The sequence below is a fragment of the Eubalaena glacialis genome, chromosome 18 (assembly GCF_028564815.1).
Source record: "Eubalaena glacialis isolate mEubGla1 chromosome 18, mEubGla1.1.hap2.+ XY, whole genome shotgun sequence".
Lineage (NCBI taxonomy): Eukaryota > Metazoa > Chordata > Mammalia > Artiodactyla > Balaenidae > Eubalaena > Eubalaena glacialis.
In genome coordinates, this window is record NC_083733.1 from 60,233,646 (window position 1) to 60,258,726 (window position 25,081).

A 25,081-nucleotide genomic window follows, 5' to 3' on the forward strand; every position below is an offset into this window, starting at 1 on the left:
GCACTCATGCACATGCGGATCCTGTCTGGAGAATATTGAAAATAAAAATGGGGACTTCCCTGGTGGTCCAGTGGTTAAGAATCCGCCTTCCAATGCAGGGGACACGGGTTCTATTCCTGGTCAGGGAACTAAGATCCCACATGCTGTGGGACAACTAAGCCCGTACACTCTGGAGCCCGCACACCACAACTAGAGAGAAGCCTGTGTGCCCCAATGAAGAGCCCGCGTGCCACAACTAAGACCCAACGCAGCTGAATAAATTTAAAAAAAAAAAAAAAAAAGTCCCTGACTTCCCTGGCGGTCCAGTTGTTAAGACTTCATGCTCCCAACGCAGGGGGCACGGGTTTGATCCCTGGTTGGGGAAGATCCTTCATGTTGCGTGGCATAGCCAAAAAAATAAAAAATAGATAAAAAAATAAAGTGTCCAGCCCTTCCTTCCCCAGGTGGATCCAACCAGGATCTTGGGCAGCTGAGGGGAGCACGCCACAAAGCTCACATTTTTCCCTTTAGGGCATCTACCTTTCAGCTCACCAATCCTCTTAGCAGCTATATTTAGGCTGGTGTTTCTTTAGTTCTGTTGAGCTCTGAACTTCAGTTGTTATATCTGTCACTTCTCGAAGTTCTATTTAGCTCTTTTTCCAACTTCCTGGTGATTTTTGATGTACTCATTCGTGTTTTTATATCTGTCCTATTTTATCCTTTTCATATATAAACAGAGCTATTTTGTATCCATATCTGATCATTCCCACGTCCACAATGTTTGCGGGTCTTGACCTGCCATATTTTGTGTCTGCTGACTCTCGATCATGGTGCCTGCTTCTCTGTACGGCAGATAATTTTTTTATCATGAGCTCATGTGTGCCGGAACTCTACCTGAAGGAATTCTCCAAGGCCCAGGCAGAGGGTGGGGCTCCTCCAGGGAGGGTTTATGTTTGTCCTGGCCAGGTACTTAGGGGCACACAGATCTGGGTTCATTCTCAGCCTACTGTTTCCAGGACCTTTCAAAGAGTATAATTTAAGCCTCAAACCCACATGAGGGACAGTCAGTGGCCGCCAATTCTCAGAGGAAAACTTTTTCAGTCTCTACCTAGATGTAAGGCTGTGTGCCTTTGCAGGATGGGATTTGTTTTAGTTCACACTTCCCCTGAGGGGTACCTTCCCCAGGACCTGGCTGTTCACAAGGCGGTCCTCTGTCCAACTTTCCCAAAGCACAGCCTCTGTCCCCGCGGCCATGTGAATCTGTCAATGTCCCCAGACAATCAGGAGGCTTCAGTGCTCCCACCCCTCCGCGGCTCTTTGCTCTTGCTTTCTCCTTGCTCTGGGAGGAATCCCTTTTCTTCATTGCAGGTACCACCATTCATTTCAAAGGATGCTTTAAATATTTTAGGAAGCATTAGGTCATAGGAGGCTCTCTACTCAGCCACACTGCCCTCTCTCTGTTTGACTTTCTCACTTTTCTTTACTCCAATCCCAGCTTCTGACCAGACAAACATAATAATTGCCCCGTGCTAGTTAGAAATGTTCATGGGAGAGCCCAGACCCTTCTGCTTGGGGCAAGCCTGTGAGGTCTGACTGAGGAAGAGGGACCAACGCCACCTAGAGGCCTGAAGTACTGACTGCTTGGCTGCAACAGGCCACCAGAGAAGGAACGCACTAGAAAGTTTAGTGTTAAGATGACGATGATGATCAAAATAATAATGGTGCCTGACATCTCTATACATTCAACAAACAATTATGCAGCACTTAAGAGCCAGGCACTGTTTAATGCTTTATGGATATATTAACTCATGGAATATGAGTTATAATGATATAATTTACAGACACAATTTAACCAGAGAAGTTAAATAACTTTCCCCAGAAGGGACTTCCCTGGTGGCGCAGTGGTTAAGAATCCTCCTGCCAATGCAGGCGACACGGGTTCGAGCCCTGGTCCAGGAAGATCCCACATGCCGCGGAGCAACTAAGCCTGTGCACCACAACCACTGCAACTACTGAGCCTGTGCTCTGGAGCCCGCGAGCCACAACTACTGGAGCCCACGTGCCACAGCTACTGAGGCCCGCGCGCCTAGAGCCCGTGCTCCGCAACAACAGAAGCCACCGCAATGAGAAGCCTGCGCACCACAACGAAGAGTAGCCCCCGCTCGCCGCAACTAGAGAAAGCCTGCACACAGCAACAAAGACCCAATGCAGCCAAAAATAAATAAATTAATTAAAAAAAAAAAAACTGCCCCGGGGCCACATAGAAAATGGCAGAACTGGGATTCACACATAGGCAGCTCAGCTCCAGAGGCCGGGTTCTTGACCACTCCGCCCCACTAAGTTACTCAGTTCACTTTAAGTCACTGAACTTGGAACGTGCCAGGCCTGCGCTGAGGGTATTCATGCACGCAACAGATCCTCCCATCAGACCTATGGAGGTGAGTGCTATACTGTGCAGAGGAGGAAACCGAGGTACAGAAAGGCGGGGTGACTTGCGTGGGATGCACAGCAAATGGCAAAGCAGAAAGCTGAGTGCAGGAAGCCTTTATCTGGAAGCAGGGTTTTCAGCCTCTGGACAGTAATGCCCACATATGCTAAGAACAGATTATCACAGCCAGCACTAACGACCAGATACACATGCTCTGGGCCAGACCTTGATATCCACTGGCTCTTGGATCCCCACAAGAATCCTGGGAGGTGAGGTCTATCATCACCCTCATTTGATAAACATGGATTTGGAGTCTCAGAGAGGTCAAGCTGCTTGCCCAAAGTCACACAGCTCATTAGTGGCTCCAAGATGCCAAGCCAAGAGTGTCTACTCTGTGGCAAACTGCCTTTGGTGACTGTCCGCATCACGCCCTGTGCGGTCGCCTCTCACACTCACTCTGGTCTGTGCCAGAGCTGCTTGGACCGATAGCGTGTGCTGGAAGTGATGCTGTGTGGATCCAGGCCCTGCCCTGAAATGGCCTGCAGCTTCTGCTTCTTCCCTCATGGAAATCTAGCTCCTGGGGGCCCTGAGTGACCATGAGAGGCGAGACCACGTGGAGAACAGAGGTCCTGAGACAACACTGAGACGGAGGGAAGGAACTGGCCATTCCAAGATCCCAGTAGAGCCTCCTGATGACTCCAGGCCCAGCCGCCCTCTGACTGAAACCCCCTGAGAGACTACCAAGCAAGACTGGCAGAGGAACTGCCCAGCTAGCCCAGTCAAACCACGAAACTGTGAGAGAAAAATAAAACGGTCACTGTGTAAAGTCCTTAAACTGTAGGTCAGATTGCTTTGTAGCAAAAGAAAACTGAAACCAACTCCAAAGCCAAAACTTGTAAAAATGACCATATTAGTTTCCTATTGCTCCTGTAATAAATGACCACAAATGCACTGGCTTAAAACAACACACAGTTATTCTCTACAGTTCCAGAGGTCAGGAGTCCAAAACGGTTCTCATTAGGCTAAACTCTAGGTGTCAGCAGGCAAGAGTTCCTTTCTGGAGGCTCTAGGGGAGAATTTGTTTCCTTGCCTTTCCCAACGTCTAGAGGCCGCCTGCATTCCTGAGCTCACGGTCCCTCCTCTATCTTCAAGGCCAGCAGGGTAGCATCTTCAAATCGGTCCCTTTCCTGTCTCCCTCTTTCACCTATAAGGACCCTTGTGATTACACTGGGCCCACCTGCATAATCCATGCTACTCTCCCAATCACCAAATATCTGAGTCAATCACATCTGTAACGTCCCCTTTGTTGTGTAAGGCAACGCATTCAGCAGGTTCCTGGGATTAAGATGTGGGCATCTTTGGGGGGCCATTATTCTGCCTACCAGAGTAGCAAACTGGAAAAATGACCAGTGTTCTCCAAAGGAATAAGTGGAAACCAACTGGAATTTTCCCACTGCCCAGAGACCTCCCACAGTTCCCCTGGCAGCATCAGCGGTGCACTTTGCATGAGTGGCCCCAACCTTCCTGGCATCACCAACCTCTTTTATTTTCTCTCCCCCAGAAATCTTTGTTGAAAAAGATCTTTGTCTCCCCAACACAGTGCATCATCGATGATTTATGCTTCTTGCATTTACTGTTCTTTCTCAGGCAGAAACACCTACCTCTCCGGTCCCTATTGTGAGGAGACCGACAGCTAGGCCTACCCTACTGTGTCAAAAGAACCTTAGCCAGGGACTTCCCTGGTGGCACAGTGGCTAAGAATCTGCCTGCCAATGCAAGGGACATGGGTTCGAGCCCTGGTCCAGGAAGATCCCACATGCCGTGGAGGAACACAACTACTGAGCCTGCGCTCTAGAGCCCACGAGCCACAACTGCTGATCCCACGTGCCACAACTACTGAAGCCCGCGCGCCTAGAGCCCATGCTCCGCAACAAGAGAAGCCACCGCAATGAGAAGCCCGCACACCACAACGAAGAGTAGCCCCCCCCACCTGCTCACCGCAACTAGAGAAAGCCCGCGCACAGCAACAAAGACCCAACGCCGCCAAAAATAAAATAAAATTTTTTAAATAAGTAAATTAATTAAAAATAAAAAGTGTGAATATGAGAAGTCAGGGCACACCAACGTCGAAAAGCATCTCCAACCAAACCTGTCCCCCACTGAGCTCCTAGTACTTTCTGTCCAGCCTGCCCCTCCTCCAGTCTGCCTGCCACACCCAATCCACAGGAAATCCTGCCGCCACTACCTTTCAAACAAATCTACTGCTTATTCATTACTAAGGGGAAAAGGAAAGGTTCTTTTAGCAGTCACCACCTTAACCAAGGGATCCAAGTTACCGCCACAAATGACGGAACAAACAGACATCAGGAGCCCCCTGAGGTGATGTCCTTAGGTGTTCTGTGGTGTTGCTGCCAAATATGCTGAACGTGAATCAAATCAGAGGAAGCAATCAGAAAACCCCAGATTGCGGGACACTATGGGACAACTGGCTTGGACCCTTTCCAATGTCAATGTCACAAGAAACAAGAAAGGACAAGGATACTGTTATAGAGGAGGGCCAGCAAACTTTTTCTGTTATGGGCTACAGAGCAAATATGTTAGATTTGTGGGCCATAGAAACCCAACTCTGCATCCACAGACAATGTACAACAAATGGGCAGGGCTGTGTTCCAATAAAACTTTATTTACAAAGACAGGCAGTGAGCCAGATTGCCCAGCCTGCTGCAGATTAAAGGACACTAAAGAGGCATGATTATCAAACGCAGTGCATGATCCTTGCGCTGACCCTAGGTTAAAAATAATAATAATAAACAGCTAAAAGGACATTTTGGGGACCAGAAATATGAGCTATATATTGAATATAAACAGTATATTAAACAATATTGTCATCAACATTATTGTTATCAATGTTAAATTTCTCAGGTGTGACATTGGTTCTGTGTCATATAGAATGCCTTCGTTCTTAGATACAGGCTGAAGTATTTAGGAGTTTAGAAGCATGTCCAAAACTTATTTTCAAATTGTTCAGAAAAAAAAAATTGTGTGTATACATTCATACACGCATACATATATGGTGGTGAAGACAAAGCAAATCTGCTGAAGACTAATAAGAGATGAACTAGGTGTTGAAGGGCATATACCTGATGACCATACCATTCTTTCTTTCAACTTTTCTCAGGGTTTGAAATTTTAAAAAGAAGTAGTTGGGGAAAAAATTGTCTCCAGGATCTGACCCCTCCTCCCCGCTCACCTCCCACCTGGACTACTGTAGTCATGTCTTCCCTGCATCCACGCTCACCCTATGATTGCTAAAAGGATCCTATTAAAATCGAACTCACATCCCATCCCTCCTCTGCTCAGACCCTCCAGTGAGTCCCATCCACTCAGAGTAAAGCCAAAGCGTTTGTGGTGGCCCACAGGCCCTGCACGATCTGCCCCCTTCCCACCACCTTCTCGGCCCTCAGTCTCCACTCAGTCTCACTGTTCAGCCACACTGGCTTCCTCGATGTTCATCAAACATGCCAGGCGCACACTCACCTCAGGGTCTTCGTACCTGTGGAAACTTTGGGCTAGAAAGCTCCTCCCCCAGATGCCCGCACTGCTTGCTCCCTCCTCTCCTCATATTTCCAGTGAGGTCTCCCTGGTAATCCTATCTAAACTTCACAACCGTCCCCCAAATACTCCTCCTTCTGCATCCCTGATGTTTGCTCCAGAGCAATTAGTGCCATCTAATATACTTTACATTTTAACTGTTTTCTTTATTGTCTGGCTTCCCCCACGCCAAGAACGCAAGGTCCCCTGAAGACAAAATTTTTTGCTTTTTCTTCTCAGTTGTATCCATCACATCTACACAACAGCCACAACCCAGTGCCGTGCACTGACCTAACACTTTACATCCATTACTCCTCACAACAACATGATGAGGTAAGTATTATTTATAGCATAAGTGCATATATAGCATATACACAAAACAGGAGTAATAACAGTGTCTACGTCATAATAATTGGTGAGGATTTAATGCTGTGAAGTTCTCAGCAGACTGCCTGGCACAAAGTGAGTGCCCATTAAATGCCGCTATTATATAATACTCACTGTACAGACGAGGAAACTGAAGCTCAGAGGGGTTAGTGACTTGCCCAAAATCACCTGGCTGAGAAGGGGGCGGGGTGTGTGTGTGTGTGTGTGTGTGTGTGTGTGCCAGATTGGAACTCATGTCAGTCTGACTCAAGCAGCCACTTTCTAAACCACCACGCTGAGACACATCACAGTGCTTGGGAGAAAGACAGTGGCAGGAAACAGGAACCAGCTCTGGGAATCCAGAATGCAGGATTCAAGTCCTGCCTCTGGCACTAACTCCACGTGTGACCTCAGCAATTCCCCTCTGCTCTCAAGGCTTCAGTTTTCCCTTCTATCAACTGGGGGAAGTCATTTCCCCTCCCTGACATGGGGACAAAAAAGAGTGTGAGGGTCAAATGAGAGAGCTTATATGAAAGCACTTCAGTAAGTGCAATCCAACACTTCTCCATTCTAAGATCTGCAACTCTGGCAGAGGACCGACCAAACACCAAAAGACCAAGAATTCCAAGCCCTGGAAAGCAAATTTTAAGCATCCAAACTTATAAGGAAAAAAAGTGTGGTCCCTGTAACCATCTGGCCTTTGCGCATGCTCCTCCCTCTCCCTCAATGTCATCCCTGTCCCCATGTTGTCTGGTGAGACTCTCCTCACCCTTCAGTTCCCAGCCCAGCGGTCTCCTCTGCCAGGAAGCCCTTCCTGAACACCATGTCAGGTCAGGCATCCAGTGGGCTCCCCCATGCAAGCTCTGCCCACTCTGGGTCGTCACCTTGAAGGATGGCTCTGTCCCCACCCGACTGTGAGTTCCTTGCGGGCAGAGACTGGGGCTAGCTTGATTCCTGCTGTTTCACCATCACTGCCCAGCACAAGGCCAGGTACAAAGCAGACGCTCAGTAAACACGAACTAAATGAAGTAACAGATGGATTACTGGTGGTTCCCTGACCCAGCAAATTACGTTAAATTTCCATACTTTGTGCTCCCACAGGCCCAGAGCACATAGATCGTCTTTTGACAGTAGCTCATATTTTGAATGTTTACTATGCCCTTCAGATCTCAGCTCAGGCAGCCCTCGTCTAGACAGCCTTCCTGACCCCACGCCCCCGGGTCAGGAGGTCTTTCTGAGCTCTAGAGTTCACACCGTCCTGACCACTCTGGGGTGACAATGATGGGTCATAAATGTGTCTCCCAGCCCAGAAAAAGCCAGCACGGTCTGTCTACTGAATGAATGGACGAACAAATACGGAGTATGAGTGGATTAATGAATAGATGGACAAATGTTCACTCTAGTTAAAATTACTCCTTTAGCCAGATTCCCAGGTCACGCACCCAGACCCCATACTTTGCCCCGAGCCACGCCTCTACCCAGGCCTATTTCCCGGAGTACAACTGGGGCAAACCAATGTCCTAAACGGCTGATATATAAGCACCTCTCAACTCCCAGGACGGGAGGGAAACTGAGGCACGAGGTGGAGTCTTCAGAGCGAACCCTCCCAAGGATGGCCTGGCAAATGACCCCATTTGGTCAAATGACCGGAGCTCCGGTCTCCCCCGGCTCCTCTCAGCCCTGGAATGCCCCGCCCAAATCACTCCCATTCCCCACATTATTGGTCCGTCTAGACGTCAGTCTCCACGCGCTCTTTTCCTCTATTGGCTAGTATTCCCAACTCAAGCGCGGTCGCCCTGCCCCGCCCCTAACCCCATGCCCTTTCTTACTATTGGGCTACCCGCATGCCCCTCTCCCAGGGACCCTCCCTAATGGCTGCAAGACTTTGCCGGTTCGGGCTGTGATTGGTCGTGAACAGAAGTCCATCCCCTGAGCAACCACCTGAAAGGGGTTAGAGAATGGGAAGGTTGGAGGGACGTGGGGTCAGACTCACGCTGAGCTGGCGGGAGGCAGATATAGGTCTTGAAGAACTCGCTTCGGCGGGCGGCCTCCTTAATGCGGTTGGCAAGCGGCTTGCTGACCTGCCGGATGCCCAGGTATAGCAGCTTCGCCATGGGGAACGCGCCCACCACCATCTTGGCGGTTGCAAGGGGCAGGCGCAACCTTGCTGACTGGGAGGGGCGACTCCGATCTCTCCCACCTCCCCCGCCCGCTCGTCGCTGTGCGTGCTTACGTACGTGCGTACGCCCCGTTGGGAACTGCAGGGGCGCTCTGTGACGACACCACGTCAACGCTGACGCTCCGACGTCCGTTTCGATGAATATGGAAATATACGGCGAAAGTAAGTCTGTCAGAGGGTGGTGCCGTTAAACGGCAGCTCGCGGAGCGTGCGTGGGTTCCCACGCCCGCTTCGGCTGACGTCACCGCCCTCCTCCGTGACGTCACATACCTGGGTGGCTTCTCCAAAGGCGGAGTCTTAATTAGTCCTAATTAGGGCTAACGAGTCCCAAATGCACCTTCCCCCCGCAGTTTAGAGCTCTCACTGGGCGTAAGAAACTGTCCAGGTAGTCATACAGACCTGGATTGGGATCCCAGCTCCACTGTTTACTTGCTGTGTGTGGCGAGTGACTTAACCTCTCTGGGCATCAGTATTCCCATCTACAAAATGGGAATCATAAGAACACTTACACCTTGGGACTTTCCTGGTGGTGCAGTGGTTAAGAATCTGCTTGCCAATGCAGGGGATACGGGTTCAAGCCCTGGTCTGGGAAGATCCCACATGCCGCGGAGCAGCTAAGCCGGTGCGCCACAACTACTGAGCCTGCGCTCTAGACCCTGCGAGCCACAACTACTGAGCCCGTGTGCCACAATTACTAAAGCCCGCGCACTCTAGGGCCCATGCTCCACAAGAGAAGGCACCACAATAAGAAACCCGCGCGCCGCACGGAAGAGTAGCCCTGCTCACCGCAAGTAGAGAAAGCCCCTGCGCAGCAACGAAGACCCAACACAGCCAAAAATAAGTAAGTAAATAAATAAATAAATAAATTTACTAAAGAAAAAGAGCACTTACCTTCTTGGGTTGTTGTAAGCCTTGCATGCACATTTTGAATATAAAAACATAGTGAACTATGTTAAGAGCTTAGAATGGTGCCAATCACCCAATAAACAGCCCTTATTACCGTACAGGTATTAGCATTATTATTGCTAACTCCAGCATGAGGGTGCATTTCATCTCCAGAAGCAGCTAATCCAACCATTTCCCAAGTAACTGACAAACTGAGGCCCAAAGAGGGGCCAGGAGAGTGGCACAAGTTCCCTCAGCCAGCAGAGGTTTATAGCCCAGCATCTTGGCTAATAAACTATACCGTTCTCAAGCAGCCCCACTTCCTCCATTGGGGGGCGAAGGTCCCTAGGGAGCTGGCTCAGGAAGGAGTTTAAGGATGTGTCCCAGACTGTCATCCCTTACCCAGCAGGGAGCAAAATCATATAAACAAGGTCAAGAAGAGGTTGAGAGAAATTCCTGGATGGTGGAGTGCTGATGGGTAATTGAGAGATTCTCGAAGAGGCAGAGGGAGAGGGGAAGTGCAAGGAACAGAGAAGCTGTGTACAGGAGGAAACAAACATTCAGGACACAAAGTTGGGGGACCCAGGGCTTTACTTGGCATCCTCTCGGACTCCCTGAGTGTCCTTTGTCACTTCCCTGGCCCTGATGGACTTCCATTTCTCCATCTGTAATAATGATGATACTGACATGTGTGAACCTCGATATTCTAAATTACTAAGAATGCCAAGACTCCATAAAAACAACTTCTCCCCAGGATCCTTTCTGGGCTAAAGATGTGAAGGAGCTTGGGACCATTCAGGGTCCATCATCCACTAGGGAAACCCCCCCCCCATTTTACTGACTGACCAACTGGAGCCAGAGGATGACAAGGATTTATCCAGAGTTCCAGAGGTAATCAGGATGGAACTGAGGCTGGGGTTTCTTGAGTCCCAGCCCAGAGTCTTCTCCTGATCCCTGGGGGTGTTAGCCTGGGGCCCAAGGACCTACTTGGGGTGGGGGTGGGGGGCTGAGGTTCCACATGATGGGTTTAGGAAGCTTCCAAACTTGTACATGACTTTTTTGTGTATAATTCACTATTGTTTCCTCAGCTCCTAGAACAATGTTTGGCACATAGTAGGTGCTCAATAAATATTTATTGAATGAATGGGAATGAGCATTTGGTGGAGGGGTAGTGTGCAGGCTTTCATCTGATTCCCTGAGGGGACTGTGTTCAGAAAGCTTCTATTCCCCTACATCTCCATCCCAGTAGCTTTATAGCAGTGAGACAGGGTGGGAAAACTACCAGCCCCCGCCTCCCCGCCCAGATCCCAGGCCTGCCTCTTTTCTCTTCCCCACAACACCAAAGACCCAACTTCCTGCATCTCAGTGACTCACCCCTCCTCCTGCAAAACCATTTTCCTCATTAAGTTCATTTTTTTTCTCACTCCCCTCCTCCCTCCTCTTTCTTTCTCTTGAGAAGGGTTTCCAGGAACCTCTTCTGGGAACTTCTGGGGCAATGGTGTGTTTGTGCCCATGTGTGTGTGTGTGTGTGTGTGTGTGTGTGTGTGTGTGTGTGTGTAGGGAGATCTTCACATCTCATCAGGAGCCTGGAGCCTGTTACACACCCGTGGGGAGGAAGGGAGGGAGATGGCCTATCAGAAGGGGCGAGGCCTGTCCAGAGCTGTGTGTTTCCTCCTGCTCTCCAGCCTCGTTCTAGAAGGACAGCCATTCCTGGTTGACCCCTGAGGGCCAGGGGAGGGAGGGGAACACCATCAGCCAGGACAGCAGCCTTGGCCACTCTGGGGCATGGGAACAGAGGCAGAGACAGGGAGGGGAGAGGAAGCCCAGGATGGCCCCAGCGTTGACTCACCGGCTGCGTGACCCTGGGCTAATCACTTGGCCTCTTCGGTGATGGCCTTTGAGTAGGGCCTGGGATCATTCCCAGAGGTCTTTCCAGTTCAGGTCCCCTGGTCACCCTTTTCCCAGGATGGGCAAGGGGCTTGAGTTACACAATCCCACAGGCGCTTGTGCTTCTTCCATCATCGAATTCCTTCAAGATAAATCCCAAAGCTGACACCAATCCTTCCCCACTCCACCACCACCCACCTCCCTACCCCGGTCCAGCCATCAGCATCTCCTGCCTGGGCTCCTGGCTTCTGCCCTTACTTCCCATATTCTGTTCCCTACTCAGCAGCCAGGGAATCCTGTTAACATTTAAGCCAAATCCCAATCCTTCTCTGCTAAGAGCCCCTCTGTAGCTCCCATTTCTCTTGGAATAAAAGGCAAAGAGCTTCACAAAGTTCTATAATATCGGCCCCTCTCCCTGGCCTGTCTCAATTCCATTCCTCACATCCTCCCGCTCTGGTTCCCACCACACCGCTGTGTGTACTTGCTGGCCCTCAAATGCAGGCAGTCTCTTACTCCAGGTTTTGCACTTGCTGTTCCCTCGGCCTGCAATGCTCTTCCATCTGACCCCTTTCCTCCTTCAGGTCTTTTCTCAAATGCCCCCTTCTCCGTGAGCCCTCCCCGACCTCCTCATCTAGATCAGACTCCGCATCACTCTCTGTCCTCTCAGTCAGCTTTATTTTTCCCCATTCCCCTTATCGATTCTGAATGTTATGTTTATCTTTATTCATTTACTGTGAGCTCCATGAGGGCGGGGCCTGGGCTGTCTTGGTCACCGTTTTGTCCCCAGCCGCGGGCCAGCACAGGGCTGGGCAGAGAGTAGGTATAAACAAATCTCCCTTGAATGAATGAATAAATACCCTTCTCTTGTCCCCAGCCCCCTTCCCAAGCCTGCCCTGCTCCCTGCTCCACCAGCCAGTTTGCTGATTGCCCTTCATTTGATTCTGCTCCCTCCTCCTCCTCCTCAATCCTGACCTGGAGAATGCTGTTTATCTTGAAACTCTGAAATGCTCTGTCCTGCTCTCTCTCTGTCCCCTATATGACCGGGGGTTTCCCAAAGGCAAAAGTGACCACTCAGCACTCGGTGAATTTCTTCTTCCACCATCCCCGTGAGTCACAGACTTTTACCCCCTTGTTGAAAGTAATCCTAACTTTTTTGTCTTTACCTTCTGGAAAGTTAATCTACTGGTCCCCTCCTCTAGGAAGCCCTTTCTGACCCCCAGACTGGGTCTGATGCCTTCTTGGGTTCCCCCAGCCCCTGGGCTCCCCTTCTGAGCCCTGCCCACTCTGGGTCATCACTATCCAGGGACAGATCTGTCTCCCCCAGTGGAGTGGGAGCCATGAGGGCAGGGCCAGCGCTGTCATTTGTCACCGCTGGGTCACTAGCACCACCCAGCACAGCGCTAGGCACAGTTCTGCTGAATTGTTAGGGGGTCATGATGGAGGACGATGGTTGACCAGTGACACATCAACCTCACTATTTTCCTATTTTCTTACATGCTTATGGATAGTAACGTAGCCTTATTTACATACAATTTGCATACACCGGACCAGGAGGGAAGGGAGGGTGGGACTAGTATGGAGGAGTGGGGGCTCTGCACGACACGAGGTTCACTGTGCCGGCAGCAGCATCTTCAGCTGCACCTGGTCCCTCTGGGAGGGCTGAGCGGCCACCCAGCTGGCTGCCATGGCCTTGGCCATGCTGTTCCTCTTGGAAGCGAGCGGGGTCTCCAGGGTGAGCGAGACGTTGGCCATCTCCTGGGGTTTGTCACTGGCCAGAAAGCGGAGCAGGTTGTGCAGGGCCTTGGCCACGTGACTGCGGGCGCCCTCGTTGATGAGGCAGTAGAGGATGGGGTCAGCCACACAGTTGAGGCTGGTGAAGGCCAGTGAGCTGTGGTATGCCGAGAAGACACGTTCCTCGAAGCCACAGTCCCAGGGGTGGCGCAGGTAGACAGCGCTGCGGGACAGCAGGAGCACATGGTAGGGCGCAAAGCAGACCAGCACGATGGCAATGAGGCTGAGGGCCAGCCTCTTGATCTTGGCCTTCTCCTGGCGCTCGGTGGACACGCTGCCCCGCACAGCCCGCAGGATGCCGCGGTAGGAGAGCAGCATGAGGGCCCACGGGAAGAGGAAGCCCACGAAGACCCGGTAGAGGTTCATCCAGGCCACCCAGCCCTCCATGGGGAACTTCTCGAAGCAGAAGGTGTGGTTGTAACGGTCGCGGAAGAGCTCATCATGGAACAGGGGCGCCGAGTTGGCTCCCAGCTCCGTGGCCCAGACCACGGAGCTCACGGCCACGGCCGTCTTGACACGGCGCAGGCGGGTGAACCGCAGTGGGTGGGCCACGGCCAGGTAGCGGTCCACGGAGATGCAGCAGAGGAAGGCGATGCTGATGTAGATGTTGGTATAAAAGATGAACCCAAAGAGCTTGCAGGAGCTGGGGCCGTGGATCCAGTTGTCGTGGTGCAGGAAGTAGTCCACCCACAGCGGCAGCGTGCAGATGTACAGCAGGTCGGCGATGCTGAGGTTCATCAGGTACACACCCAACTCGTTGTGTTGCCGCACCTGGCGGTAGGCGGCCCACAGGGCCAGGCAGTTGGTGGGCAGTCCCACGCCAATGACAAAGATGTAGAGGGAGGGCGGGAAGAGGTGGTCCACGAGGGAGTCCACGTGGCAGCCCTCCCATGTGCGGTTGCCCATCCTCGGCACTGAGGCTTTCGAGATGCTTCCCCTGGCCCACGGGGGCTGTGGGGCCATGGGTGGCGGGAGGCCATCAGGCCCCCTGAGCCCCCTCCTTGGAGGCTCAGGGGAACATGGTGGGAGGCAGTCCACAGCGAAGAGATGAGGCTGACCACGAATCGTGGGCCAGGCTGGGCAGGGAAGGATAGAGCTTGAGAGGGAAAAGTTGGAGGAGGGATAGAATTACGACAAGAGGGAGGTTTGGGGGATGGCAGGATTAACAAAGGTCTTTGTCAAGGAGGTTTTATGAACCCAATCAGAGCATAAATGGAGGAGTACTGGGGTCACACAAAATTGACTGAGGGGGGTGTTTATGGTGTTTATAGAGGAGAGGAAGGCATCAGTGGGCAGTGGTGAGAGAGAGAGATTTGCGAAGGATGTAGAAAGTAAGCGTGGCCATGCTGAAGTAACGGTGGGGTGGAAATGTATGGGATAGTGTTGAGATAGGATAGTCTACAGTTAGGGAGTGTTGAAAAGACCAGGCAAGATGGATGGGGGTGCTAGCATTTCCTAGGACCCCAGTAAGAAATAAGGAAATAAGTAAGGTAAACAGTGAGGAGAAGATTACGGAAAAGGAGGTGTCCTGTGGGGGATGAAAGAGAGGAAGGGCTCGGTCTGGGGGATGTGGGAAGGGTTTTTAAGAAACAGGAAGGAGGTGAGTAAGGGCTAGATCAGAGCAGGGTTACTAATACAGGGAATTTAAAGGGGACAAGGACGGGGCTCCAGCTTGGTCCTGGTGGGAGCTGAGTAGTTGAGATGAGGTGGCCCCGCCTCACAGTTCAAAGCTGATTTTGCAGCACCTGTGGGGAGAGAAGACTGCAGTGAGAGGAGTCATGGACCACCCCCTTCTCCCCACACCCCTTTTGCCCTGACTCCAGTGGGCTGCAGAGGGTGGGGACCCTAACGATGCCTAATTGAGCCCCACTCTAAGCAACGGATCTCTGAAAACACAGATTTGAGATGCCAGATATATTTTTTCCCTAACAGACGTTAAAATAAAGATCCAACTCAGATTTTAAAACTTTCTTCCAGAAACCATGTAAAACTTGTACAAGTATCATATCATGCTGTGGGAAATGGAGAACTAGTCTCACCTATCATGTTATAGACAGGGAGACTGGGCCCAGAGAGGCTGCGTCACTCCCCTCAAGGATGCACAGCAAGGCAGTGATGGAACCGGGCTAGAACCAGCCCTCCTGCTCCTAACCCAGGGCACCCCATTTTTTACTATAATGATGACGGTGGTGATAATAACAGCTAAAGTTTATTAAGTCCTACTACATAGCAGACCCTGTCTTAAGCACTTTTTCGGGTATGAATTTTAGAATTTCAAGACTCCTATGAGGAATAGGGTTATTCCCCCTGTTCGACAAACTGAGGCACAGAGACGTTCAGAGACCTGTCCAAGGTCCTGATAGCGGGAGAGGGGAAATCTCGGCTTTCTCCAGCCTGCAACCCCTTTCTCCAGCCTGCAGTTCAGTTTTCACCCAGGAATAACTGGACAGAAAAGGGCCCTGGGCTGACAGCCCAGGGAAGCATAGCTGCAGGGGGCTGGGGGGGTGGGGCGAGGCGGGGAAGGGCTGAGAGGAGCAGCTGCTGGACTCGGTTGAGGTCGGGAACAAGGGGGAGCCCTGGGGGCAGTGCCAGCAGTCCCCTCCCTCAGAGACTGCCCCCTTCATTGTCTCTTCCCACTCCCCTCCGACTTTCCCGAGTGAGAGTCTTGGGCCTCACCCTCCTGGTCCTGCGGAGACCTTTAAGGACAGGGCAAAGGACAATCTTGGACCAAGCCCCGGACCACTGTCAGCCCCCAGAGAGGTGGGGAGCGAAGTCCTGAATTAGAGGCACCTTCAGAAGCCACTCCATCCAAGGGTTTGCATCAGTTTAGTTTTTAGGCTGTGAAACCACTTTAAAAAAAAAAAAAAGAGAGAGAGACATCTCAGCTGGAAACCCCATCTAAGACAGTGACAGAGGAAGCTGCTCTGTGCTCGAGAAGAAATGAGGTGGCGGGAGGAAGGCCACCTCTGAAGATCCCCAGGACACACTTTGAAAACCACTGGTTGAGTCAATTGGACAGATGAGGAAACCAAGGCCCAGAGAGGGGAAGGGATGAGCCCAAAGATACACAGCAGGTACATGGGAACCTCCCAGATGCCTGAGCGTCTTCTCATGGGAAAGGCCACTTGGCTCTCCCTACCTCCACACTAAATCCTGAATCCATGCATGTCTCTAAAACCCCTGCTGCCGCCCGCTCTGCTCAGCCATCACCACTGGCTTGGACTTTGCAGTAGCTTCCTCACGGCTTTCCTGGCTGCCACTCTGACTTCCCTCAACTCACTTCCCACGTGGCAGCCAGAAAGGTCTCTCTAACATGTAAATCAGCTCTTGTTACTTCTCTGCTTGAAACTCTCCAATAGCTTCCCAGTGGACTTGGGGTAAAATCCCAAATCCTCGCCCCAGGTGACAAGGCACTGCCTGACCAGCCTGGACAGCCTAGCTGACTTTCTTGCCCACCTCCCCTCCCCCACCTCAGCAGCCTCAAGGCTGGACCTTCTTTCCAGCGTCAAAACCTATGTTCTGGACTTCCCTGGTGCCGCAGTGGTTAGGAATCCGCCTGCCAATGCAGGGGACACGGGTTCGATCCCTGGTTCGGGAGGATCCCACATGCCACAGAGCAACTAAGCCCGTGCGCCACAACTACTGAGCCTGCACTCTAGAGCCTGCGAGCCACAACTACTGAGCCCGCGTGCCACAACTACTAAAGCCCGCGCGCCTAGAGCCCATGCTCCACAACAAGAGAAGGCACCGCAATGAGAAGCCCGCGCACCGCAATGAAGAGTAGCCCCCGCTCGCCGCAACGAGAGACAGCCCACACACAGCAACGAAGACCCAACGCAGCCAAAACAAAACAAAACAAAACCTTTGTTCTTCCTTCAGACTTACTTACGACTAGCTCCCTCACCTCCTTCACTTCCTCAGGGAGGCCCTCTGTACCCAAAGTCCTGCCCACCCATTCCCAGGGCTCTCTCACATCACTTTGCATCTTGTTTGTGTCTGTCTGTCTGTCTAGAACGGACATTCCAGGAGGGCAGGGACCTTGTGTTGACTGCTGTATCGCCAGTGCCCAGGACAGGCCCGGCATACAGTAGGCACTCAAGAAATGACTTTGGACTGAGGGAACAGGCATTGGTCAGCCCCTCCTCCAACACAGGCTCCCGCTCACCTTGAGGCGGCACCACCCCCCACTTCAAGCTCAAGCGAGTCCCTGCAGGGACCCAGAGAAAGAGGCGGGGAGGGAAAAAGTGAAAAGGGCAGGATCTGTCTGCTGCACAATTGACTTTGAAAGATCAGGGCTGAGTCCCACTTAGTAAGTCCTCCCCGCTGTCGGGTCCTCCATGACTGAAGAGCTGCCCTCACCTCAGACTCACAGAGACTCCTGGATCCTGTGGAGATGGGACAGAGGGGGCTTGCTCCTGGTTGGAACAGTGCAATCCGGTCCCTACCTTTGAACTGAAACCACCCGCCCAGAGCAAATCACTCAGAACAGCTCTCTCAGGCTTCCCTGGTGGTGCAGTGGTTAAGAATCCGCCTGCCAATGCGGGGGACACGGGTTCGAGCCCTAGTCCGGGAAGATCCCACATGCCGCAGAGCAACTAAGCCCATGCGCCACAACTACTGAGCCTGCACTCTAGAGCCCGTGAGCCACAACTACTGAGCCCGCGAGCCACAACTACTGAGCCCACGAGCCACAACTACTGAAGCCCGCGCGCCTAGAGCCCATGCTCCGCAACAAGAGAAGCCACCACAATGAGAAGGCCGTGCACCGCAACAAAGAGTAGCCCCCGCTCAACGCAACTAGAGAAAGCCCGCACCCAGCAACGAAGACCCAACGCAGCCAAAAATAAATAAATAAATAAATTTATATTAAAAAACAAAACAAAACAAAAACCCAAACACCTCTCTCCCCTCTGTCTGCCCTGGGTCTCTCCTTCCTCCTGTAACACTGAGGGAATTACTTCTTCAGGAGCCTCAGTTTCCCCTTCTACAGAAAGGGGGGGTGGGGCACAACTTTTATACTAGTCACATCCCAGATATGAAAATCCTTGGGACTTCCCTGGCAGTCCAGTGCTTAAGACTCCGCGCTTCCACTGCAGGGGGCACAGGTTTGACCCTGTGCCTAGGATCCTGCATGCTGTGCGGCTCGGCCAAAAAAAAAAAGAAGAAAAAAGGAAAATATCAATTCTATACAAACTCTTCCAGAAAACTGAAGAGGATGAAACATCTCTGAATTTATTCACAGGGAACTATTGATATATTCAATATCCTGTGATAAACCATAATGGAAAGCAATATTTTTAAAAAAAGATTATCTATATGTGTATAACTGAGTCACTTTGCTGTACAGCAGAGATTGGCACAATATTGTAAATCAACTATACTTCAATAAAAAACAAAATTAATTAAAAAAAAGAAAATCCTTGGTAGAGGTGATATCATCTATAAATTGTGCAGTATTTGAACAATTATTACTATTCCACAGGCACTGGGGAGCTGACACAAGAATGAACCAGTTCATAATGGGAGGAGGCACTGAGAGCTGGGAGTTCCCTTTGCCCCACCCTCTCAAGAACCCCTGGGTTCAGCTGAGGCTGGGGTGGGTACACAGGCATGAGACTGATTTCCTGCAGCCAAAGGAAATACACTTCCTATTGCTAATTTCCTCGAGGGGGAACCAGTTGGTCGCCTACCCCTCCCTCCTCCCATCCCTCCTCCTCAACCCATCTGCTTCTTGGGGGGATGCTGGGCATGGGGGAGGGGCATTCAACCCTCTCTTCTCCCCCACCTGAGATCTGCCCACCACCAAACCCCCGAAAGACAGCGCAGAATGGCAGACTCTTAGAACTCCACAGTGCAACAGGCCTATATGCCACAACTGGGGGGCGCGAGGCTATTTCTGACCCCTGCCTGATACAGATGGGGAAACTGAGGCCTAGAGCCACAAAGCAGTTGTCTAAGTCACAAGATGTGTCAAGACTACATAGATCTGTCATTCTTAACTAAAAAGCTTCCCCTTACCTGAATGTTTTCTCTCTTCACCCCCTGCATTCCCGTAATTTTTCTCAAGTCTTTCCGGGGTTCTCAGCCCCCGTTAAGAATCTGCTGAAAGATCCACGGACTCTCACCACAAGAAAGCAAGTGACCTCGGCGTCTTGGGTGCCCCTCCATCACCTGACTCCCTTGCCCAGCCCCCTGGAGCCAAGACCCTGTTCGTCTGGGATCTAAGTTGCCTCCCTTACTCAGGCTTTTGTGTGTGGGAGGTCAACCCCCAAATCTCACAGTGCCCACAAGAAGCTCCCCAGTCCCACAGGCCTCCCTCGTGGTCCCTCGTGCTGGCCCCTCCCAGAGGGGCAGGGAAGAGAGATAAGCTGAGAATGTGGAGCGATAGTGGGGAGACAGGAAGGACTGTCAGACCACTGCCCCCACTTTGCACCCCAGCTGCTCAAGCCAGATAAGTCCCTGGGCCCCGGCAGCCACCTCTAAGTCCAGCAAGGCTGAAGGACGGCGGGCGGGGGGCGGTGAAAGGACAAGAGGGAGAGGTAATAGAGCCCCACACCCCCTCACTCACCAGTCTTGTCCTAGAAGCCTCCAGGTCGCCTCTCTCACCCCCCACTACTTCCCTCCTCTGAGGGCTCCTGCTCCCCTGACAGCCCCAGGGGACCAGCCAGCTCCGGTCTGCTCATTAGGGGACGAAATGTGATCACCAAGCCTCGCTCCCCACCTGGTGTCCTGGCGGCTGGCCGGCGGAAACCGGGGGACAGTCCAGCCACCGTGACCGCTCCACTGGGCCTCAGTTTCCCCATTTCTACCGAAGGGGTCCCCATCCCCCCCACCCCACCCCCCACCGCCCAAAAGGGACACCAGAGTCCTTGACTCTACTCCTCGGATGTTCTAGATTGCAAGCTTCTCAAATCCTCAGGTTCTATCGTTAGTCCAGTTCCTGGTTTACTGTTCTATTATTATAACATTCTAGAGCTTTACCTTTCTTCCATTCTATTATTATTATCATGGTGGTTTTCCATGCCTTTCTCCTTCTAAGTTTCCAATATCCCAGCGTCTCACATTCCAAGATTCTCAAGTTCTATTGTTAGAACGCTCTATGATTTTTTTAACATTCTATAACTTTCAGAATCTATTATTAAACACTCAGTGATTACTATCTTTGCCCAGCAAACACGAATATGTATTTCCCTTTTCTTTTTTACAGAAATGGGAACATACTCTACATACCGCAAATCTCACTTCCTTTTTCCTCCCTATCTAATCCGTTTTTTTTTTTTTAACATTCTAGCAGCCTAAAGTTCTAAGGTTATGCAGAATTCTAAGATACTAAGGATTCAATGGGGGAGTGGTAGTCACCACATTCACCTGGTCCCTAAATTCTCACCCCCCTGGGGGGGACATTAGGAGCCCAGGCTGCCTCCCAGGGAGCCTTGCCACGTCCCTCCCTGCTCGCTCACACCGGCTGAGTTATTATTTGTCTAGACACAAACCAAATTATAGGCCCTGTCCTGCGGGAGCAGTGGGCTTCATGGGGAGGGTCAGGAGACAGAGTCAGGCGGGAGTTAATCTCTGCACTACCCCCCCTTCCCCTCTCTTCCCTCCTTCTCTGAAACTCCACCCCTTCCACCCAAACCAACTCTTGTCCCCTCTCCTTCTCCAACACCATGGTTTTAGAAATATTTTCTCTCCTCTGCCTCTAAAAGGCTCCCTCCTGGGTTCCAGCCATTCACACTCACCTTGGCATTCTTCCCTCCTCCCTATGAAGACCTCCTGCCCCACAGGAATCCGACTTAGTGGCAGCAAAAGAAGCCAGATCTTTGGATTGGGGCTTCAGTGGAACTGGAGTCCCAACCTTAGCCTGAAACTGACTCACTGTGGGGACTTCTGCTCTTGGGCCTCAGTCTCCCCATCTGTAAAATGGGGGGCTTGGTCTAGCTGGCTCTGCAAGCACTTTCAAGCTCTCGGCTGTGTGCGAACACTGAAAACTGCCAAGATTCCAACACCAAGCTTTTTGGATTGAAGGATTCAAATATCCTAAGGACCTTTAATTTGAAGGTTTGAGCATTCCTGGTCCTCCTCTCTGATCATTCTCACTTACTTGGGTCCTTTCATTCAAAGACTTCACATGCAAGACTTCTTGATTCTATGATTCCCACAGTTCTGGAGCCCCTCCCCCCATCAGTCTCTCTCATTTTCTACTACTGGATGCCCCACCACCAGAAAGGAAAACCTCCCCATCCTCACCCCAAACCTGAAGTCAAGCTCAACCACAGAGACAGAGTTGTGAGGGGTCCTTGGTGAGTTCAGAAAGAGTGGGGCTGGTGATGGGCCCTGGTGGGGGGCGGTGGGGATGTGGCCCCCATCATCTCCATCTGTGCCCGCAAGAAAATCCCCCAGCGCACGTCCCGCCTGAGTACACAACACACGTCCCACAACCGAAATTCCAGAGCTGTCCTTCAGCGTGCTTGGAGGTGGGGGGTGTCCAGCTCAAGGAGGGGGGAATGAAGCCAAGGCAGGAAGGAGTTAACGGGTGACCCAGCCAAATCCTGGAAGGGAGGAAGTGGGGGAGGAAGTTTACCCCCCAGCCAGGAATTCCTGAAATTGGAGGGTGGGGTGGGTGCGACCTCCAGAGCAGTGGGGTGACTGTTAAGGGGGAGGCGGGGTCACAGGGGCACTCAGAGTCCACCTGCCCCAGGTGGCTACCCTACTGCCCCCTACCCCGCTCCCAAGCAGCTCCTCAGCCCAGGGGAAAGTTGGAATTTGCGAGGATTTGGAATGAGATGATGACGGGGTGAAGTTGCCAGAACCGGGTCTAAGATACAGAGGAATACCGAGAGACAGAGACAGGAAGGGAAAGGGCAAAGAGATGCCCAGAGACGGGGAGACGGGGAGATGGAAGCAGAGAGATCCACAGAAACTGAGAGTTCATCAAGACACAGGGACGGAGGCAAACAGAGTGAGAGAGCGACGGAGAGGCAGAGATAAAGAAATCGACAGAGACATCCGGAGATGGAGAAGGAGAGACACACCCAGAGGGAGAGGGACCGCAGATCCAGAGAGACATCAGAGACAGACGGAGAGATGGAGACAGACCCAGAGACAAAGTCAGCTGCAGAGACGCCGGGAAGAGCCAGCCCCAGAGAGGGGCGGGGACGGAGACGGCGCGGGAGACTGAGGCAGCCGACGGACGCGGGGACGAGCAGTCCCCGGCGGCCGCAGGACCGGCGCGGGCAGGGGAGGGACCGGCCGCTACCTGCGCGTGACGGCTGGACGGGGCAGGTGGCGCCTCTCTCCGCGGCTAGGGGAGCCGGGCTCCACGGCGGCGCAGGAACCCGGCGGCGACTTCTACTGGCCCCCGGGCCAGAGCCGCCAGCCGAGGCCCCGCCCCGGCCCTGCCGGACCCGCCCCCATTAACCCCTCCTTTGTCGCTCCCCCTTAACCCCTTTAAGCCTTCACCCCGCTAAAGGCTTCCAGCCCTGGGGAAATCTCACCTGCCGCTGGAATACCCCCCCCCCAGTCCTTCAACCTCCCCATCCTGGAGACCCCCACCTCATTAACCCCTTTGCTTACCGTCTCTCCAGTCCCGAGCTCCAACTAGATCAAGCCCTCAGCTGGGGGTGGGGAGGGGGAAGGGGGTGTCCCTCATTGAGCTGAACCATTTCCTCCTTTCGGAGACCCCAGTCCCAAGTCATTAACCTTCTGATCATTGCATGCCCCCTTCCCCAAGGGAGAGAACGAGGGGTCTGCCCATGGTTCCCCATGCCCATAGTCAGGGCCAGCCCTGGAAGGAATCCTGGGGTTTCCAGCTCCAGCCCTGCCTCTTGGCGAGAGTGAGGCTGGTGACCTCTCTGTGCCTCAGTTTCCTCTTCTGATAACGTGGTCTCTCATAGTCCCTTTGTCATGGGGATGTCATACCATCAAGTCTATAAAACATGACCCACCCACACACACCCCCACGCCATGATCCCCTACCTCCTGCTTTATTTGCTTTTCCCCATAGAACTTGTCACCATCCAACATTCTATGTATTTCACTTATTTATTTTTTTTCTAATTATCTGCCTCCCTACTAGGAGGAGTGTCATTTTTGTGTTTGGTTAGTTTACTACAAGACAGGCGTTCCACACACGTTATTTTCAGAGAGTAAATACACGAATGTTAAGTGCTTCAAAAATATTTGCTGATTATTATCATCACGTCCTTCATAAATTGGTCGTGAGAATTCATTCTTGGGCAAAGCACTTTGGACCGACCTGGGATGTAGCACTCAAAAATGGGCTTGCAAATTCTTTTTTATTTATTTTGAAAATAAAAATTAAAATGCTTGGACCTTAAGAGAGCAGTACGAGTTGTGACAAACAGATACGCCCATGTGACTAAGCACCCAAATTAAGACATAAACATTTCCATCACCTGAGAACATTGTTTTTTTGCCCCTTTCCAGGGCATACTCACACCCTACTTCACCCCCAGAGGCAACTCCATACCTTTCTGTTTTTCTTTTTCTTTTTTTTTTTTTTACTGGAAATTAGTGTTGCCTGTTCCAGAACTTCACAGAAATGTAATGAAACAGTTCTGTTTTGTTTAAGGTAGCTATTATAATCATTCACCATGTGGCCTTGGACAAATGACTTCACCTCTCTGAACCATATTACCGCCTTCCTCTCAGGGCTCTTGAGGGAAACAGAAAGTGAGAGAGTTAACCAAGGACCCAAGTGACCTGCAATACACACAGGAATAAAAGATTTTTCCTTCCACCCTCCTTCAAGGGGACAGACAGAGACACTCCAATGGAAGTGTCACGAAGGCTTTAGCCCCCTCCCCACAAATAACCCCATATAAATCTTATCAGCTTCAAGACAAGCCCTCCTGTCAGCCCCTTGGCCATCCCAAGCTCATCCTAAAGAGAAATTCTGGGGCGCACTGGTTGGCGAGGGTCCCCTTCTCTCCTGGGCTCACCCTAAGTTTATAATGTGATTCAGTTAGGGTCCTGGCAGGAAACAGGTAGCCATTCAAAGAGTTTAAGTGGGGGGAAATTCCCTAGCGGTCCAGTGGTTAGGACTCAGCGCTTTCACTGCCGAGAACCCAGGTTCAGTCCCTGGTCAGGGAACTAAGATCCCCACAAGCCACGCGGTGCGGTCAAAAAAAAAAAAAAGAGTTTAAGTGAGAACATTTATGAAGGGAAAGTTTAGAGGGGTTGGCAGGGTGAAAGAACCCACAAACCATGGGGCGACGCCAGGGAACGAGCTGGAGCCAGAACCAAGCCATTACCACCCTTCAGGCAGAAAGCTAAAGTTTGGAGTGGAGCCCACAGGAGCTGTAGCTCTAGGTAGAGGAACACAGCCCCTGCCAGAACTGCAGGGATGCAGGGAGGGGCCCGGAAAATAAATACTCCAACCTCTCCCCCACTACTTACCTTCAGATTTCCTGTCAGTGCCTGTAACGGGGAGAACCCAACGGGCAGATGGCAAGGGACTCCCGTGGATGGAGTCCACACAGGGCAGTCTCCCAGGGCCCAGAGCAGGAGGAGAAAGCCTGAGAGTGACCCTGGGGTACACGGTAGAGAATCACCAGCACTATTCTCCCAGAACTTTCTAGACACATTTTTCCATGCAGGTCTGAGGCTGGGCACAAGGGGGTGACAGAGCACCAAGAGACCCAATGAAAGGGATGCTTAGCGCTGGACCACTTACTTCCCCAGAACTTGGACATTAGGGAAGGGTCAAAAGCTGGAGGACAGAAAGGGAGACTTTGATCCCATAGATCTGAAACCTGGAGGTCTGGAGGGGTGATATGACTGCTGGACTGTGCCGGCTGAATAGGAGTTTCCTGGGTGGACAAGTTCAGAAAGGGTGTACCAGTGGGGAGGGAACAGCATGTGCAGAGGCTCAGAGGCATGAAATGTCACAAGGAAGGGCAAGTATTGGTGATTCAAGTGGCTGGATATAAGAGGTGGGGACAGGAGAGGATGTT

General features: G+C 51.8%; 2 protein-coding genes across 2 annotated transcripts in view; both read right to left on the minus strand.

Annotated features, from left to right (window-relative positions):
• OPA3 (outer mitochondrial membrane lipid metabolism regulator OPA3) overlaps positions 1–8,559 on the minus strand; it is a 44,896-nt gene extending 36,337 nt beyond the window's left edge. The window contains exon 1 of the mRNA XM_061173364.1: positions 8,358–8,559. Within this exon, the coding sequence (XP_061029347.1) occupies positions 8,358–8,499 (142 nt within the window). The 5' untranslated portion in view covers positions 8,500–8,559. The remainder of the gene's footprint in view (positions 1–8,357) is intronic.
• Positions 8,560–11,973: 3,414 nt separating this feature from the next.
• GPR4 (G protein-coupled receptor 4) lies at positions 11,974–22,451 on the minus strand. Its single transcript, XM_061173026.1, has 2 exons — positions 22,363–22,451; positions 11,974–14,851 (listed from the first exon to the last, which is right to left on the minus strand). The coding sequence occupies exon 2, from the start codon at positions 14,067–14,069 to the stop codon at positions 12,924–12,926; it is 1,146 nt and encodes a 381-aa protein (XP_061029009.1). The 5' UTR covers positions 14,070–14,851; positions 22,363–22,451; the 3' UTR covers positions 11,974–12,923.
• Positions 22,452–25,081: the final 2,630 nt, after the last annotated feature.